Source organism: Procambarus clarkii, chromosome 88 (assembly GCF_040958095.1).
Source record: "Procambarus clarkii isolate CNS0578487 chromosome 88, FALCON_Pclarkii_2.0, whole genome shotgun sequence".
Taxonomy (NCBI): Eukaryota; Metazoa; Arthropoda; class Malacostraca; order Decapoda; family Cambaridae; genus Procambarus; species Procambarus clarkii.
In genome coordinates, this window is record NC_091237.1 from 20,122,171 (window position 1) to 20,134,301 (window position 12,131).

The 12,131-nt window shown below is 35.5% G+C and overlaps 2 protein-coding genes across 8 annotated transcripts in view; both read left to right on the forward strand.

Moving 5' to 3' along the window:
* Mekk1 (mitogen-activated protein kinase kinase kinase 4) overlaps nucleotides 1–11,186 on the forward strand; it is a 58,865-nt gene extending 47,679 nt beyond the window's left edge. For 2 of the 7 annotated variants that reach the window (XM_045726754.2, XM_045726758.2), the window contains 2 exons: nucleotides 99–278; nucleotides 602–11,186. In XM_045726754.2, coding sequence (XP_045582710.2) covers nucleotides 99–278; nucleotides 602–688 — 267 coding nt within the window. In that variant the 3' untranslated portion in view covers nucleotides 689–11,186. Of the gene's footprint in view, nucleotides 1–98; nucleotides 568–601 lie in introns of those variants that run through there. The other 5 variants (XM_045726755.2, XM_069317657.1, XM_069317654.1 and 2 more) reach the window with 4 other exon arrangements.
* On the forward strand, nucleotides 4,545–5,192 carry LOC138359078 (jerky protein homolog). The gene has a single exon (XM_069317779.1). It carries the CDS (start codon nucleotides 4,545–4,547, stop codon nucleotides 5,190–5,192), a length of 648 nt encoding a protein of 215 aa, XP_069173880.1.
* Nucleotides 11,187–12,131: the final 945 nt, after the last annotated feature.

The window sequence follows — 12,131 nt, forward strand, 5'->3', positions numbered from 1 at the left end:
AATGAGCTCATTACAAATATTGAATGGGCATGAGTAGTCTGATTAATATTTTTGTTCAATATTTTACATAGTAAAAGTACTGTAATATCTTTTTCCAGAGACCATGGCCAGAGTATGACAGCAGTGTGCAGATAATGTTCCGTGTTGGTATGGGAGAATCCCCGACCATACCTAAACAACTCTCAGAAGAAGGTCATGAGTTCCTAGCTGGGTGTTTTGTCCACGACCCAAAATCTCGGTCAACAGTTGCACAGCTGCTCGACCACACATTTGTAAAGGTTATTATCATTTTGTCCTATAACTGCATGAAAAGAATCTCACTGAAGTTGACACACATTGTTGATAAAAAAGGTACCCAGGAGTTAATTAGCTTGTTGTGGGGTTGCATCCTGGTCGGGGTCAGTAATTCGACCTTGAGGGGGGAGGGGGACCAATATAAGCCTAACGTGTGTGAATACATTCTGGCTGCCTGTCCCCTGACACAATGAATTATTATAATTATTATATACTCATACACATACATAAAAGCATAATGTACATACATACATACAGTAATATATTGCTGACTTGCCATCATTGATGTGTATTTTATTCTCCTCAGGTGGATACTGGAGAGGAATGCTCATCTCTCTCTCTCTTCTCCCATACACCATTTGTGCCTTATATGAAGCTTCTTTCAAATACTTGATTCAGTTTGGGGGTTGTAGCAATAATTCAAATATTGATGTGATATAGATGTCTCAGTGAAGATACCTGGGGTAGCTGTATGTTTGCATACACATTTATTCTTACTCTTAACTTTAAAAACATTTGGAAGATTTATTTTCCACAAGTCGGGTTTTACATGTACATATTACATGTATATATTATATTACAGAATTAGTATTATGGGGTATACATCGTAGCTCATTTGGAGAGTAACTGCAATTATGGGTTTCCTTGTACTTGTAGCATTAAGGACAAATCTAAGACCTATAGTACTGTGTACAGTACTAATTATATTGTTTCAAACAAATTTCATAAACTGAAAATATGTAAGTGCATTCATATTGTTCTAATGATAATATAGTACTTGACTATGTATAATACTATAGTTTTTAAAATAAACTGAGTAAAACTGAAATAAGAAGTAGTAAGAATTTGAGACCTGTTCTAGTAATGTGATCTAGTAAATGTGAATATCTGTACTGTGTGTGTATGCTTGTACACATGTACATACATTCATATGTATGTGTATACAGTACATGTACATCTGTATATATATGTACTCGTCAAGTTATGCTTGCGAGGGTTGAGCTCTTGCTCTTTGGTCCTGCCTCTTAACTGGTGTAAAGATTCCTGAGCCTTCTGGGCTCTATCATATCTACATTTGAAACTGTATGGAGTCAGCCTCCACCACATCACTGCTTAATGCATTCCATCTGTTAACTACTCTGACACTGAAAACATTTTTTCTAATGACCCTGTGGCTCATTTGAGTACTCAGTTTTCACCTGTGTTCCCTTGTTCACGTACCAACCATGTTAAAACAGTTTATCTACCCTGTCAATTCCTCTAAGACTTTTGTAGGTAGTGATCATGTCTCCCCTAACTCTTCTGTCTTCCAGTGTCGTGAAATTCAGTTCCAGTAATCTTTTCTCATAGCTCATTCCTCTTAGCTCGGGGACTAGCCTGGTGGCATGCCTCCAAATCTTTTTTAACTTTTTGTGTTTGACTAGATGTGGACTCCACACTGGAGCTGCATATTACAGTATTGGTCTGACATGAGGTATACAAGGTAATGAATGATTTCTTACACAAGTTTCTGAAGGCAATTCTTATCTTCGCCAGCTTTGCATACGCTCCTGATGTTATCCCTTTGATGTAGGCTTCAGGGGACAGGTCTGGTGTGATGTATATGTATGGTATGTATATATGTTTGTATGTATGTATGCATGCATGCATGCATGTGTATGCATACACATACAGATAAAAAACAGACACAGATGAAATACAGGTTCCGGTAACTCTACTGTATATTGTACATATATTTGTTAGCCTCCTAATATGATTAACTCGTGCATCAAATAAAATATATGTGCAAAATATTAGGTAAGTAAATTTTTTAATAATGGGTTATTTTATCTTCAGTCATTATTCCATTCTCTATACATGTGTCATTTTTTGTGGCAAAATATCTATGCAGAATAGCTATTTTGTTGTTCTTTGTTATGCTTTTTTGTCTTGGACGTGATGAATATTTGACTGGACAAATATCATAACATATTATTTTATTCTTATTAGATATTTCTGGTACAGCAGTTGTATATCTTAGCCTCCTTAAGGTTACATTATATAAAGATTACTCTGCATTTGTTTACAAATACTGTAGTTGTACTTCATGATAATGTATGTTCACAGTTTTACAAGTGAATCACTTACAAACTACAGTATGTACCATTAAATAACATTTGTTTTAATCCATATCATTTATATATAATGAACATATTCATACTGGACCTATCCAAAACAAAAGAACTACTGTTGCATCCAGTATTATGTTTTTAATAGTGAAAATGAAAGAACATTTGCACATTTTAATACCAAAATCACTTTAAAAAGTAAATGTTCAAATGTTTTGCATACATATATATTTAATGATAGCATTAGCACAACCTTGTGTATAAACACAATTCCTCTTAATTTACAAGATATTTGAATGTATATTTGAATATAAAACAAATTTTTAATATGTAGCATACACAGATGGAGAAAAATGATGTAATTGAGGACTTTAGCATTTGTTTCTGGTATTTTTCAATACCACAGTAGAATTCAAGGTGTTTTATTGTTAAATCATTTTCAGTTAAATAATTTTACTCATCACATTGAAATGTTAAAATCTACTGTATGATTATTTTGTTACTAAAATATTTGTCGATTGATTTAACTGGGTAAGATTCGAGTGCAGTACAATGTGAGTATATATAACACACACACACTGTAGGCCTGACTCCAGTGACATACCTCATCAATAAGTGTCTTTAAATGATTAGTGTAAACACATCAACATACACATTTTGATATGTAACTTGCACTTTTTTGTATATGTAATTACCTAAGTGTAGTTACAGGATGAGAGCTACGCTCGTGGTGTCCCGTCTTCCCAGCACTCTGTCATATAACGCTTTGAAATTATCGACGGTTTGGCCTCCACCACCTTCTCACCTAACTTGTTCCAACCGTCTACTGCTCTGTTTTCAAAAGTGAATTTTCATATATTTTTTTGGCACCTTTGTTTAGTTAAAATCTATGACCTCTTGTTTTTGAAGTTTGAGGTTTTGGGAAATCTTCTCTATCAATTTTATTGATTCCTGTTACTATTTTATATGTAGTGATCATATCACCTCTCTTTATTCTGTCTACTAGTTTTGGCATATTTAATGCCACTAACCTCTCCTCGTAGCTCTTGTCCTTCAGTTCTGGAAGCCATTTAGTGGCAGTTATTTAGGCACAACACATGTGTGTTTGTGTGTAATTACTTACTAATAAGTAATTACCCAAGTGTCGCTACAGGATGAGAGCTACACTCGTGGTGTCCTGTCTTCCAAGTACTGTCATATAGCATTTTGAAACTACTGACGGTTTTGGCCTCCAACTCATTTAAGCTCACTTAACTTATTCCAACCATCTACCACTCTGTTTGTAAAAGAAATTTCCAATATTTTTTTGGGCACTTTTAAATAACCTGAACCACACTATAGTACTTGGCCTAGTATGCAAGGTCTGATTTGCCTAACTGGCCAATTGATTTTCATTATTTTCAAATATTTCTTTTCAGATTGGTTCCTTTCTAACAATAAATAATATATTATTTTAGGAACATGAAATACTGACTTAGTTAGGTTATGATAGGTTAGGGTGGTAAAATTTCTATGTTTTGAATGAAAGTAAAAAATATTACAATCATATGTAATATAATATGATGATGGGGAAAGTGCCCAACCATTTCTGTCCTGCCAGAGATTCAAACACAGAATTCTCAATTGTAAATTGAAAACAAACCTGACCGCACTACACTCCTCGACCTAACTGCCGGACCTCAATCTTTCATTTATTCCATCTATTCATTTACTGTCCGGTCCCAAGCAGTGTCTTAACTCATGAGAGGCCTATGCCTATGTAGTTTCACACAGCCGACTACCGTGTCACTGTGGCGCGACCTTTGCACCTGCTCGATGAACCGGTATTGTTTTTGTGGCCGCCCGTGGCATACAAAGACTTCTCCCCTCTTACAGTACCATTTTATATCTGTGCATATATTTTTTATCCTGGTACTATGGCACTAAGAAATGCAGGAAAGCTGTTGTTTAGGGATTCAACAAGCTGTAGAGCCAAGAAAAACATGTGATGACTTTTGAACAAAAAATTCAGCTTATAAAGGAAGTTGAAACTAAAATTCCTAGAAGTGTTGTGTGTACCAAGTACAAAGTTAGTAAAACCACTCTGTGAAATATTGACGGCTAAAGATAAGATTTTTGCAAGTCATGCTAAAAGTGAGAGTGATGAAGCAATGCACAATAGAAAAATTGTTAGTAGTGCACATGTTAAGTGTTGAAGAGGCTGTATGGGAATGGTACAGGCAGACACGTGACGAATCAAAGAAGCCAGTGCCAGGATTGCTTATTAAGGAAAAAGCCAAGCATTTTCACCAAGAAATGAGGCTTCATAATAACTGTGCATACAGTGATGGGCGGCTAAGGGGCTTTAAGGTTCGTCATGGAATTAGGCATTTGAAATTGCGAGATGAAAAACAATCTGCTGATGCAAAAGGTGCAGAGAAATGTGTGTCAAAATTTCAGATCGTGCAGGATGATTCTTTATCTCCCAAGCAAATTTATAACGCCGACGAAATAAGCTTGTATTGGTGCACGTTAGATGATTGTACATTCACTCATCAGGATGAAAGAGGTTGTTCAACTAGGTTCAAAACAAATAAAGAACGGCTCTCTTTACTTGTTTGTGCAAATGCAGCTGGCACACTCAAATTAAGTCATTTTGTACCCGAAATGAAAAACCATTTTAAGAGCATTGGTTTACTAGAGAACAACAAAGTAGTGCTCTTTCTTGATAATAGCTCAACACATCCATATGAAGATGAGCTAGTTAAGGGCAATACTGTATGTTTGGAATATTTTTGCCACCCAACATAACTTCCTTGATACAACCCATGGACCAAGGAATAATTTTGAACCTCAAGCTCCACTACAGAAATGAGTTCGCAAGACAACTCAATGCAAAGACGGGTATCGTCAAGGACTTTATGAGAAAACATTTACTATAAAGTCAGCTGTGTGGTGTATTTCACATGCATGGAAAATGGTCAAGCAATCAACCATGAAGCATGCCCCAAACATACCTTGGCCTGCAGCTGGTTTGTTTCCTGACAACGACAACGACAATGCTGCCGGTTTTGAAGAATTTGGTGGAAGGAAAATCAACGAGATGATGAAATTAAGACAATAACTCCTTGCCTATGTTAAAGGAATAAATGAACAGTCCTGACATATGAGAAATGAACTGATCACAGCCAATCTTGAGGAAGAAGTGGATGCATGGATTGAGTGTGATAGAGATGTTCCTACTGCACCAAGCATGTCTGATGATGATATCATTAATTTGGTAACAGAAAATAGCTGGGTAAATTTGCAGGATTCAGAAGATTCGTCAGAGGTGGAGAAGAGCTTTGAAACCATTTTAAAGTTCATGGAGAGAAGATCTGATGACACTCCTCAGAGTCTGATGGCATTTTATAGATTTTATACAGTTTTCAAAATTGCAGAGGTGGCTTGAGGCAATTAACACTCAAATTTTTTAGAGAGCTTCCAAGAAAGCGCAAACTTATGCCTCTTATGTTCCTTGTGTGTGTAACCCTCAACATCTACCTCCACCCTTAGTTAACACCATACTCACCTATCCATCATTCCAAGATCAAATGTGGAGAAACATCTGGACACTTGGTGAACACCTATATTTATTGTTTGTACTGTTACTGTACTGTACCAATATTTTGTGGTATTTTGTTTGAAGTCCTGTATCTAGTGAAACAATAATGTATTCCTACGTACTTTTGTTAATAAAATTATTATTTTTCGTACCTGGGGGGAAATTCGACTACTTATCCAGACACGACTACATATCCAATCAGAGTTTGGCCCAAGGTGTTCGGAAGAAAGGATGTTTAGTGTACCTGGATCTATAATGTATGTGAGTAAATCACAAAGAAATTAATATGTTTTTTGTATGTATGTATTTGCACCTTTTATTTTGTAATAGTATAAAAACTTGAAATATATCAGTTATGATAAACTGTGAGACTAGGAATTAATTTAAGATTAAAGTGAGTATGGATGAGGCAGAGCATGTTTATATGAGACAGAGTATAGATGAGATAAATTCTTGTAAGCAGATGTGGGCAGAGATCTTTGCATTGTGACCATGTATGCTGTGTACCTAGCAGTGAGAAGAAGTGTTGGTAGCAGTGTGTACACAATATTGTTGCAGAGAAATTTGGAAACTTGAAGATTAAAAAGAACATTTAATGCAAATATAGAGTTAACAAACTTGGCCAGCCTACAAATGTACTGTTCAAAAGTCTCTCACTATGACATTTAAAGTCATAATTGTTGTCTTCTGTTTCAAGTATCCTATATGTTATTTTTCTTTTAATCTCGTTCACAAACTCAACTTTTGTTCAGTATTTTTGGGTCTTTTGTTTCAAGCTCTAAATATTTTAGCATTAGTGAGAATTATATCACATGTATTCAATGCTGTCAAAATATGTATGAAATGTTTAGTACTTTTAGAACATTAATTTTCCACCATGATGAACTACCTTTATTCTGTACACTGTTACTTTCATCCTTCTATATCAGTCTCCTCATTATCTACATCCACACGGGGGACAAACATTTTTGGCTGTACAACGATTACTAAATTACACATGTTGTCCTAAAGACGTGTTTATAAATTAAACATTTGTCATCTCACTAGACTCCATTGCTCTGTTCACTGATGAGTCAGTCTGCCAGCTGTGTTGGCTACTCTGTTGTTTTTCCCGATCACACTTCTGCCAGGTGCTGCCTGCCCCTGGGGACTAGCATCTTCATGGCAGAATTTTATTCAATTTTTTATGCTCTCTGTCAGCTGCTTTCCCTGCTTTAACGTTCTTTTGTCATTGTGATTCACTTTTCTACCACAATGACTCTGAAGTCTTTTTAACTCTCTGCATCCTGCAGTGATCAAAATTCAGTATTGGCTGTTTATCACATAAGACAGTTGAATTCTGCTGGGTTCCCAGAAATATTGGTGTTACCTCAAGTGAACTTGTGGGCACTGCCGCTGAGGAGTGCTCGCAACATTTCCCAGAAAGAGGTTCCTTAGTCAGATTTCTACCCAGTCACTCATTTTGCAATCTGCAACCATTGACAGGGTCATTGGGCTTGCATTACAGGTAATAAATTACATATTATTAAATGTGACCTTTTCCCTTGGCCTACCTCATCTCACTGTAATAGACAATGAGAAACAGCTTTGGCTAGGTTGTGTATTGGTCACACATGCTTAACTCATGGTCACTTAATGGAACAATGTCTTGCTCCTTTTTGTTCGACCTGCATTGTCCCACTTCAGTCATGCACCATGTAGAATGTCTCGATTTTCAGGATGATCGCATGTCTTTCTTTCCTAATGTCCCTAGGGGTCATTTGTCCTGCTGTAGAATCTGATACCTTTATTATTGTTCACCCTTATATCCATTTATTCTTGTATTGGCACCTTGAGTGATATTTAACACCATACAAATATCCAGCAACATAGATGGTGCTTACATAGCCTTCCTGGCTTGGCACCTACTTTTGATAATTACTAATGTTCTGTAATGTATAAATACCTCTTCAGAGTTAGAGTACCTGGAGTACTTGTATTTTGTTTTGCTTTCACTGGAACATTTGTGATTACTATAGCAATTTGTTGACAATTATCTGTTTATTTTGTTTTTCATTATATATGATATGATTTAGCATGGCAGATTATAATCAACTTAGATATTGTACAATAAAACTGAAGGCACATCACAAGAGACCCGGCTTGTAGGTAAGATAATGCGAAGAATATACTGTGCTAACTGATTTTAATTCAATTTAAATTTGATTACTGGTATTTCACTTACTGACTTCTTGACCCTTAATTCTTGGATGTTTTAACCCATCCTCCAGTAAGACAGTCATATAGCAACTGAGAAGCATGTGTACAAAACAGGACTGTTGCACACAAATAATAGTTCACATTTTGTTCCATTGAAAAATGTTTTCATAAAAAGCAAATCTGAAACCAAGAAACAAGCGAAGATAACTACCTAATGTATTCTAGGACTAACATGTTAGGTTAGACTATATCTGTTTGGTTATCTGTTGGTCTGTTTAAGTCTAGAATAGTGTATTTTTTTTCCTCCTAGTACAGTATTTGCTTTCCTGAACACATGCAAGACAAAACTGAGAATTTAGGATTCTGTTAAATACTTTTGTAAAGTGGTTAATACAGTACTGCAATTTGTTCACCCAATGTTAATGCAACTATGAAGCCAAATGAGTGACCATGTGCTTTGTTTTTCTTGTTGCAGTTAAGTTCATACGTTAAAATTTTACCGAATTTTCATGAAGGATAAACAATGGATTAAAGATGTGCACTGAACCAACATTTAATGCTGCTGCATCATTATTTACTAGCAAAAATGTTGCTTTGTCCACAAACAATAACTTAAAAAATTGCTTACACATTTAAATGACAGACTTGGGTAATATATTTTGGTTGATTTTATAAAGCATTTAAGTTATTGTGAAAAGATTGTTTTCTTGCATTGTTACTTTAAGACTTTGTATTCTTCACCACCACTGACATTGTGAGAGAGAGACCCTTGTGTAGGGAGAAATAGCAGTGTATTATTTAAGAGAGAGACCCTTGTGTAGGGAGAAATAGCAATGTTAAATGTTGAAAAAACAGTGTGGAACTCTGACCCCTTTCAGATGCACAGAGCATCATCTCAACAGGAAAATGTAATCCCCTAAAAAGAAAACCCAATGTAAACAAAAAAGATAAGAATGGTTAAGCAGATTCAATGCAAGAAAATATAGAGAAACAACAGTGTTAAATGTAGAAAAACAGCCTGGAACATTATAAGACATATAAATGAAGTATTGAGAAATGTGTATGACATGTATAGAGAGGGGACATTATTGGAACCAGGCAGACAGGGACATGTGGCTGCCCCTATCAGTCACTTGGGAGAGAGAGGCAGTGACAACCAGACCTGTGTCGTGGATGGTCTCAACAAACACGATAAGTGCAGTATTATAGATGTTTATAGCAGTGCTTCCCCTTTGCTTTATGAGTTAGGGATAGGAATTTGTGGAAATAAGGATTTTTGAAACCCTGTGTAGGGAGAAACCCTGTGTATGTTAAGAAAAAGCCATTTTATCCCTTTTGTTTACATTGGATTTTCTTTTTACGAGATTACATTTTCCTGTTGAGATGATGCTCTGTGCATCTGAAAGGGGTCAGAGTTCCATTCTGTTTTTTCAACATTTAACATTGCTATTTCTCCCTACACGAGGGTCTCTTTCTTAAATAATACACTGCTATTTCTCCCTATACAAGGGTCTCTCTCAATAGCACTGCTATTTCTCCCTACACAAGGGTCTCTCTCTTACAACATTACAAGTTAGCTTAATCCTTCTTTATTTTTCAAAAATTTTTTGGTTTTTAATATTTTTAAATCTACAAAGATATTTTCCTTCTTCAAGGAAGAAGGAATATCAGCTACTGTTGGCTGGTAACTATTTTATATAAAGTACAGTACTGTATTATATATATTTTAATGGTCATGATATTGGTAAAAGAATACACTTTCATGTAAATATAGTGCATTCAAAAAACTATAAAAATAGTTATTTATATTTTAATAATACAGTACTGTATTGTATTTATTAAAATTTCATGCCAAACAGAGTACTATAATAAAATGTGAAAAATGTTGCAATGGTTAATACTATAACAAATGTACATGAACATACAATATTGACTTTTATTACTGGTATATGTGATATTGGGTGGTAGCTGTAGGATTGAAAAAGTGCTATTTTAATCAGCGAAGGATATGTTCCTATTGCATTATTGGTTATACAGATGATCACATGCTTTCTCAACAACTTATCTAGAAATGTTAGTTTCTAATTTTTGGAGCAATATAGACGTTAATGACAGTTGCTAAAGCGATGGTCTGAATGAATTTGGTGATAAGGCTGTGAAAGCAAGGAGCAGAGAAGCACTGTATGCCATATGGCAGCCTAGGAGCATGTGATGCCTAGTGGTGTCTATATGACCAGCACAGGTCCCACACACACACTTGTGTTGGTTTGCAGGTCCTTTTGGTAGATATTCATCAGCCAGTGAATTACACTTAGCAAATCTTATGTTCCTCTTGAAAGAGTACCATATGGGCTAAAAGAGGACATGAATGGTAGCTCCATTAAAAAATACTAATAATTCATGGATGGATGCAATACAAAATTAGTAAAATGGTTGGTGTCGTGGAGAATTCCATGTCAATGCTCGGTTTTCATTTCAGGTTTCATGCTTTTTTTGTTCATATGGAGTCATAATGCTACCGTTGGAAAATAAGGTTTAAAAACTGGATCATGGGAAATACAGTATTATTTATGTGAATAAAAGCTCTGCTATTATATATTCATCAAATGATATATTTAAAAAATTACTCAAAAGTTGCCAGTGGAGCATTGAAATAAAAGATATGGTATTTCCTGTAATAATTCTCACTTTTTTTTTTGACAAATGTGACTGTCCCACAATGAGTTGTTTATGAGTTTCATACATGGGCACAAAATTAGGAGAAATACTGACTGACATGGTCAAGTTATTGACCATACTGTAGTTAAAAACTATATTCCTTAGATTTTTAAGATGTCAGAACTACAGTAATTTTTCAGACAACAGGTTTTTCAGGAAAGCATGTGGCCATCGTATTATGTATTTTTGGAAATGTTTAATTTTAGAAGCTGCATCTTAAATACATTTTATAAATACAGTATTTGATAACTGCAATTATTCCTTAATAAAGTTATATCAAGTGACACAGATTTTGCATGATCTTTCAATAGATGGTGTATTGATGTTATAAATGTATATGAAAAAGTTAAATACAGTATATGGTTTGTATACAAATACTACAAGCAAATTAGTTGACTGGATAGCTACTATTTAATTAATTTGCTATTTTTTCCATATCTACATTCTCATAATGACACTTGAGTAATTATCTGAAGGTGGCATCAGGCCTGGAAGACTACATATCACTGCCTGTGTCGCAGGATATTCAAAAGGTACTAATCACTCGGGATGCCAACAAGAGGATATAAGGCGAGAGACATCGAAGGTATCGGATAAAAAAATATTCAGGAAAACATGAAAGTTTACAGAGAAGTTTAGTGGGGTTGTGCACTGAATGACACAACAAACAAGTCAATTTCCAGTTGGTGTGTACATTCGAGTGCCGACCAAATGGATGACACAGCATTATATGACAGAGTGCTGGGAAGATGGGACACCACGAGTGTAGCTCATCTTTTAACTACACTTAGGCAATTACACACACTGTGTAGTGTATATACACCATACACAGTTGTGTAGTGTATATACACCATACACAGTTGTGTAGTGTATATGCAGCAGTTGCATGGTGCCCATATTTCAAGAAGCTTTTGAATTTCTGAAACTGACAACCACTAGAGGTCACAAATTCAAGCTAAGGAAGCAAAGGTGCCAAAGTTTTCGTTTGCAAGCAGAGTGGTAGAGGGTTGAAACAAGTGAGACGGAAGTAGAGACCAAAATCATCAGTACGTTGTTTCAAAGCATTACGTATAGACAGAGTACTGGGAAGACGGGACACCATGAGCATAGTTCTCATCCTGCAATTACACTTTGGTAATTACACAATGCATGGTATGTATGGACGTGGATTACTATACAGTACAGTATATTGAAGAGGGGGAGGGGGATATGGTTAAATGATTGCAACT

Bases quoted from the DNA above. Each gene is read 5' to 3' on its own strand.
- LOC138359078 (XM_069317779.1), top strand. From the start codon at position 4,545: ATGAAGCAATGCACAATAGAAAAATTGTTAGTAGTGCACATGTTAAGT.